The following is a 6,366-nucleotide window of genomic DNA, read 5'->3' on the forward strand; positions in this document are numbered from 1 at the left end:
GCCCCATCCCTGGAAGTGTTCAAGATACACAGTTCACATCCTTTATCCCATTCTCTCCCTGACAAAAGCCCTGGCAGATCTGTCATGAAGTCCCCACTGAATTCCGACACTGCATTTCATTTTCATATAGTAAACATGGATTAGGCAAGTGTAAGCATGGAAATTCAGAATATAATGCGTATTGGACTGTGAATGGTGTCAGCTATGTATTGCTTTTAAAATCATCAAGTACAAAACTGCACACTTTTGTCTTTTGTTTTCCCTTAGTATTGCAGTAATACTAGGAGACAGGGATTGCAATGTTCTTTAATGTCAAAGTTTTTCAAGTTGCTTTCAGAATATATGCTCTAGTTCCCTATTCATTTTGTTCTGTTTTGTCCTCTGGCTCTTATTTTGTGTCACATGTGAGCCACTGGAGTTTAACTGAAACTCTTCATAATACTAAGTAAAATTCTAAGCTCCACACATGCCTGTGTGGGATTTCTCTGAGCTTTGTTTGGTAGAAGTAGCATATAGCAGCACTCTGTTTAGCAGATTGGCGTCGTCTGTTCTCTTTCTGAACAGTTCTTACTCAGTGGAAGATCAAGCTCAAAACATCAATGTTATAATATGAGCATACATTTTAATTAATAAATAATAGGGATACATATTTTGTTTAAATATTTTAAAGGAAAAGAGCTTTGTGCCCCACCCAAGATCCTAGATACTAAAGTGGAGGAGAGTTCCGAAGTACCTATTTTAGAAGACACGTCATCATCACCAACAGATATTCAACAGCATTTATGGCAGGTTTCTACAGATATTGAAAACACTGAAAGGTATGTATAGAACTTCATTCCTAAATAAAAAAAATATCTGTCGAGGGTTTATATAGTCTTTTCCAATTAGACAGCCAGTATTGCTACTATAAAAGGTGTTAGTAAATTAAATAGCCTGTTAACATTTCTGTTACATGTAACTTATCTGAGAGTAACTCCTAAAAGAAGGGCAAAGAGAAGTGACATCCTTAATTTGACTAATTGCCAGAAGGTAATTGTCAAAACCAAAGGGTAGGAAATTATAGTGCTAGCAGGCCAGGTTCTCTAAAAGAGGTAGCTTTTGTCTCATCTTAAGCGGTTATTAATGTGTACCTGAAATCTGCTGGCCTGTGGTTCTGCATTCATAAATCAAAAGCACAGAATCTAGTTCATGTCAGTTGTTTCTGCCCACCCATAGTTATGAATGTGGAAGCCTTAGGAAGGGAACATCATCCACGGGTATGTCACAGTGGACTCTTACCCTCTTAACTGTGCAGTTGAAAGACAAAACCGAGACCCTTTAGTAGGGAGTAATCCTAACATTTTTTTTGCAAAAAATACCTGTTTCGATGGCTTTGTATATTAAGTTGCTGCTGAGATTTTAATGGTAACCATGTTTATTTAGATAAAGTTCTGTCTACTGAGAGAGTAACTTGGAGAATAAAACTGAGCAATAAGAAAGTAATGCTGCTTCATTTCTAAGAACCATTTTATATGTAGATGAAAGAGGCAAGAACACATTGTTTTTAAATCCTGAAAGCCTTAAAACATTACAAGCCTGCACACAAAATTGCTGGTCTACCATCTATCTGTAAAACAGGAATCTTTTTGCAACTTATGGCCTCTCTCAAAACATATCCATGTGAAACTTGCTTTGTGAGATGATATTTTGTTATCATATTTTCCATCTTCTGCCTTTTAGCAAATTTCATGACAAAGTCCTCTTAAGAGGGGGTAAGAGGGACAGCGCTGTTTCTAAAATTTTCACTTAATGTGCAGGGAGCTTATGTGACATGGATTAGCTATGTGTGTTATAATTTCCTTATAAACAATGAAACACATTCGTGGCACAAGCTACAAAATGCTGATAAGGGGTACTAAGCTAACATTAGTACTGGCTTGTGCTAATGTTATGGCATATTGTGTCTTTTGCCACTAGGATCGCATTATGCCCAACAAGTCATTTAGTACTCAAGGGCCAGAATAGATCATAAATTTGGACTGGATGCTATTAATTAATATCAGACTGGCTTAAAAGTGCTCCCTTATTAAATCTACTGCCCTTTATTTTGGTATGCATCTTATGATACATGTATTTGAACCAAATGTTTGCTCAACAGATTTTTTTACTGTTTAGTTTGGTTTATTTCTCTAATTATTTTATCATATAAGTCTATACTGTGAGCCATTCCCCATTTAGTCTTCAACTGCAGTTCTATTGTACCTCTTTCAACTTTTGTTTCCACAGAGATATGAGAGAAATGAAAAACCTTTTAAGTAAACTCAGGGAGACTATGCCTTTACCACTGAAAAATCAAGGTAGGTTTTCTATTTTCTTCATGTAAGGAAAATTAAGACAATTAAAGGTTTTACCTTCCATCAGATCTGAAAAATCTAGGGGGTTTTTGGTAGAAATTACAAAAAGAAAAATCTAGGTGAAATCCCTTCCCTACTGATTCAGTGAAGCCAGAATTTAAATGTGAACTTTGTCCTCTTGAGTTTCACATGAGATATTCTGGAAGTTTATAGATATGATATCTATAGATAAAATAATAGACTTTTCCTGGTGACACGAACGCAGCAGCACAACTAATTCCCTGTGTCAGGAGGCTTTCTTTTTCAAAGGTGATGAAGGTGTAAATTCCACAGACTATGACAGGGATCCTGCTGAGTGATGCGGTTTGCTTTACCGCTGTAAGGCTTGTAGATTCTGTGATATGACACTGACCCTATGCAGAAGAGAGAGTTGCCTTGAGACTGCTAACAGCTTGCTTTTCCCAGTAGCCAGCTATGAGGCACCCTATACAAATGCACAGGGGACAGGATCTCCACCCTATGCGTGTATTTAGCAATGGGCCTTCATTTTGTGGCCCAGCAATCTTAAATAGTCCACATCTACAGGGACTCTCTTTCTTCATGTGAACAACATTAAAAAGATAGTAATTTTCCTTTTTTGTTTCTTCTTGATAACGTGTATTTCTTAAATGCTGTGTAGTCTTTGCACGCTGGCAGCTGATGAAGTATGCCTAATGTGTCCTAGATCTTGTCCCAAGTAACTAAGCGGTCTAACATTCATCATAATATGGTAAAAGATGAATATAGAATGGATTAATTCATTATACAAGTAAGAGTTTATGGCAAGATGGCTTGATAGAAAACTATTTGAAAGGAGAAAAGGAATTGCTTATGATACATGAAACAGATGTGCCATTACAGACGCTGGAAAAATGCCATAAAGTCTGTTCCTAGCCTAGAAGAAAGGAGCATGGTGGAAATAAGGAAAGAAAAGACAAATTTGGGGGATATAAAGCATATACCAACTTGAATTCAGAACAGAGATAAAGGCATACAGAATTCTCTGCTGTCTGGTGTCTACACCGCCCTTCAACACCGGCCAGAAAATCGCTGATCACCTGTGCAGCAGGATGGGAAACATTTCAGCTAGAGTTTAAAAGCTCTGAGACGTGCCCTGAGATCAGGGAATCATAAGCGGTGTTTTTGCTGCTCCTACAGACTTATAACTGTGATCATAGTTTACAGATGACCTCTGAGAATCGATGCCTCAAGAATGGACAGTCATACTCATTATTCATACAGCACTTCATTTTTTCTGAAATATTCCAAGACCTCTAATAAATTAAACCTAGATAACAGTATAAGTAAATAGAACAAACAAAAAACATTATCCTGTGTGGCATCAAAAGAAGCGTGGCCAGCAGGTTGAGGGAGGTGATTCTGCCCCTCTACTCTGCTCTCATGAGACCCCACCTGAAATACTGCGTCCACCTCTGGAGTCCTCAGCACAAGAAGGACATGTACCTGTTGGAGTGAGTCCAGAGGAGGGCCACAAAGATGATCAGAGGGATGGAACACTTCTCCTATGAAGACAGGCTAAGAGTTGGGGTTGTTCAGCCTGGAGAAGAGAAGGCTCCGGGGAGACCTTATAGCAGCCTTTCAGTACTTAAAAGGGGCCTACAGGCAAAGATGGGGAGGGACTCTTTATCAGAGAGTGTAGCAATAGAATGAGGGGTAACGGTTTTAAACTGAAACAGGGTAGTTTTAGATTAGCTATTAGGAAGAAACTCTTTACTGTGAGACACTGGAACAGGTTTCCCAGGGAAGTTGTGGAGGCCCCATCCCTGGAAGTGTTCAAGGCCAGGTTGGATGGGGCTTTGAGCAACCTGGTCTAGTGGAAGGTGTCCCTGCCCATGGCAGGGGGGTTGGAACTAGATGATCTTTAAGGTCCCTTCTAACCCATACCGTTCTATGATAGGTAATTAACTAGAACATAATATAACATAGTAGAATAGAACAGAATAATTGCAGTTGGAAGGGACCTACAACGATCATCTACTCCAACTGCCTGACCAATTCAGGGCTGACCAAAAGTTAAAGCATGTTAAGGGCATTGTCCAAACACCTCTTAAACACTGACAGGCATGGATCATCGACCACCTCTCTAGGAAGCCTGTTCCAGTCATCTGGACTGTAATTTTACATTTATATGAATTACAAGCATGGTTTAAGAGAATGATTATGAGATGACTGAATGCCACTGCATGAACTGATCTTTACAAGACCTGATCCTGCTTTCAGTTAAATGAGTGTTTTGCTGTTGATTTCAGTGACAGCCAGAAAGGAGTTAAGACTGTAAGCCCACAAAAGCTTTACATAATGTTACTGACTGCTCACAGATCTGTGTGGTTTTTTGGTTGGTTTTTTTTTTTGTGTGTGGAATTCTCTTAAGTAGCAGCAGGAAAGGTACTATGCTAAGAAATTCAGAACTCTTACCTATGTTCTTATAGTTAAGTATTTGTATTACAGTAGTGTCTAGAGCCTACAATCAAAACTAGATCCCTGATGTAACAAGAATAGGAACGTACTGAGGCATAGTTCTTTGCCTGAAACCATGCCTGAAGATGGCTCAAATTCCAAGTAAATGATAAAGATTTTTTGGGACAGTTGGCTGACAGTGCATGAGTTAACATAAGTATAGGCAATAATATATAAATTCTGTATGAATTTAAAAGGAGTTAATATACAAGGTAGAAAGCTAACCAGAAACAGGGTGAGCATATTGTGCTAACTTTCCCAGACAAGTGCTTTTAGTCTTGATGTGCCAATACAGCAGAGAGAAATCAGTCTAGGAGGTGCTTGGAGTGTGTGGAAGATAACTTTCTGACACAGCTAGTGAGCAAGCCAACTGGGGAAGGTGCCCTGCTAGACCTGTTGTTTGCAAACAAAGGACTTGCGGGTGATGTGAAGGTTGGAGGCCATCCTGGGCATAGTGATCATGAAATGACAGAGTTTTTGATTCTTGGAGAAGTAAGGAGGGGGGTTAGTAGAACTGTCACCTTGGACTTCTGGAGGGCAGATTTTGACCTGTTTAGAAGCCTGGTTGACAGAGTCCCTTGGGAGGCAGTCCCGAAGGGCAAAGGAGTCCAGGGAGGCAGGACATTCTTCAAGAAGGAAATATTTAAGGCACAGGAGCTGGCCGTCCCTATGTGCTGTAAGATGAGCCGGCAGGGAAGAAGACCGGCCTGGCTGCACCGAGACCTCTGTCTGGAACTCAGGAAGAAAAGGAAAGTTTATTGCCTATGGAAGAAGGGGCAGGCCACTTGGGAAGGCTACAAAGATTGCGTGAGGCTATGCAGGGAGAAAATTAGAAGGGCCAAAGCCCACCTAGAACTCAATCTGGCTACTGCTGTAAAAGACAATAAAAATGTTTCTACAGATACATTAACAACAAAAGGAGGACTAAGGAGAATCTCCATCCTTTATTGGATGCGGGGGGAAACATAGTGGCCAAGGATGAGGAAAAGGCTGAGGTACTTCATGCCTTCTTTGCCCCAGTCTTGAAGTAGTAGGTCCAGTTGTTCCCTGAGTACCCAGCCCCCTGAGCTGGAAGACAGGGATGGGGAGCAGAATGAAGCCCCCGTAATCCAAGAGGAAATGGTGAGTGACCTGCTACAGCACTTAGACACACGCACAACTCTATGGGGCCGGATTGGGATCCACCCAAGGGTACTGAGAGAGCTGGCAGAAGTGCTCACCAAGCCAATTTCCAGCAGCAGTCCTGGCTAAATGGGGAGTCTCAGTTGACTGGAGGCTAGGGAATGTGATGCCCATCTACAAGAAGGGCCAGAAGGAGGATCCAGGGAACTACAGGCCTGTCAGTCTGACCTCGGTGCCAGGGAAGGTTATGGAGCAGATCATCTTGAGTGCTATCACGAGGCACATGCAGGACAACCAGGCGATCAGGTCCAGTCAGCATGGGTTTATGAAAGGCAAGTCCTGCTTGACGAACCTGATCTCCTTCTATGACAAGGTGACCCACTTAGTGGATGAG

At 41.0% G+C, this 6,366-nt stretch overlaps 1 protein-coding gene across 1 annotated transcript in view; it reads left to right on the top strand.

Moving 5' to 3' along the window:
• Positions 1-670: 670 nt before the first annotated feature.
• LOC104288363 (regulator of G-protein signaling 7-binding protein-like) overlaps positions 671-6,366 on the top strand; it is a gene marked incomplete at its 5' end in the record, with an annotated part of 7,851 nt that continues 2,155 nt past the window's right edge. The window contains 2 exons of the mRNA XM_009887158.1: positions 671-818; positions 2,266-2,336. Of these exons, the coding sequence (XP_009885460.1) occupies positions 671-818; positions 2,266-2,336 (219 nt within the window). The remainder of the gene's footprint in view (positions 819-2,265; positions 2,337-6,366) is intronic.

Source organism: Charadrius vociferus, unplaced genomic scaffold (genome assembly GCF_000708025.1).
Source record: "Charadrius vociferus isolate BGI_N301 unplaced genomic scaffold, ASM70802v2 scaffold1026, whole genome shotgun sequence".
In the NCBI taxonomy this organism is placed as follows: domain Eukaryota; kingdom Metazoa; phylum Chordata; class Aves; order Charadriiformes; family Charadriidae; genus Charadrius; species Charadrius vociferus.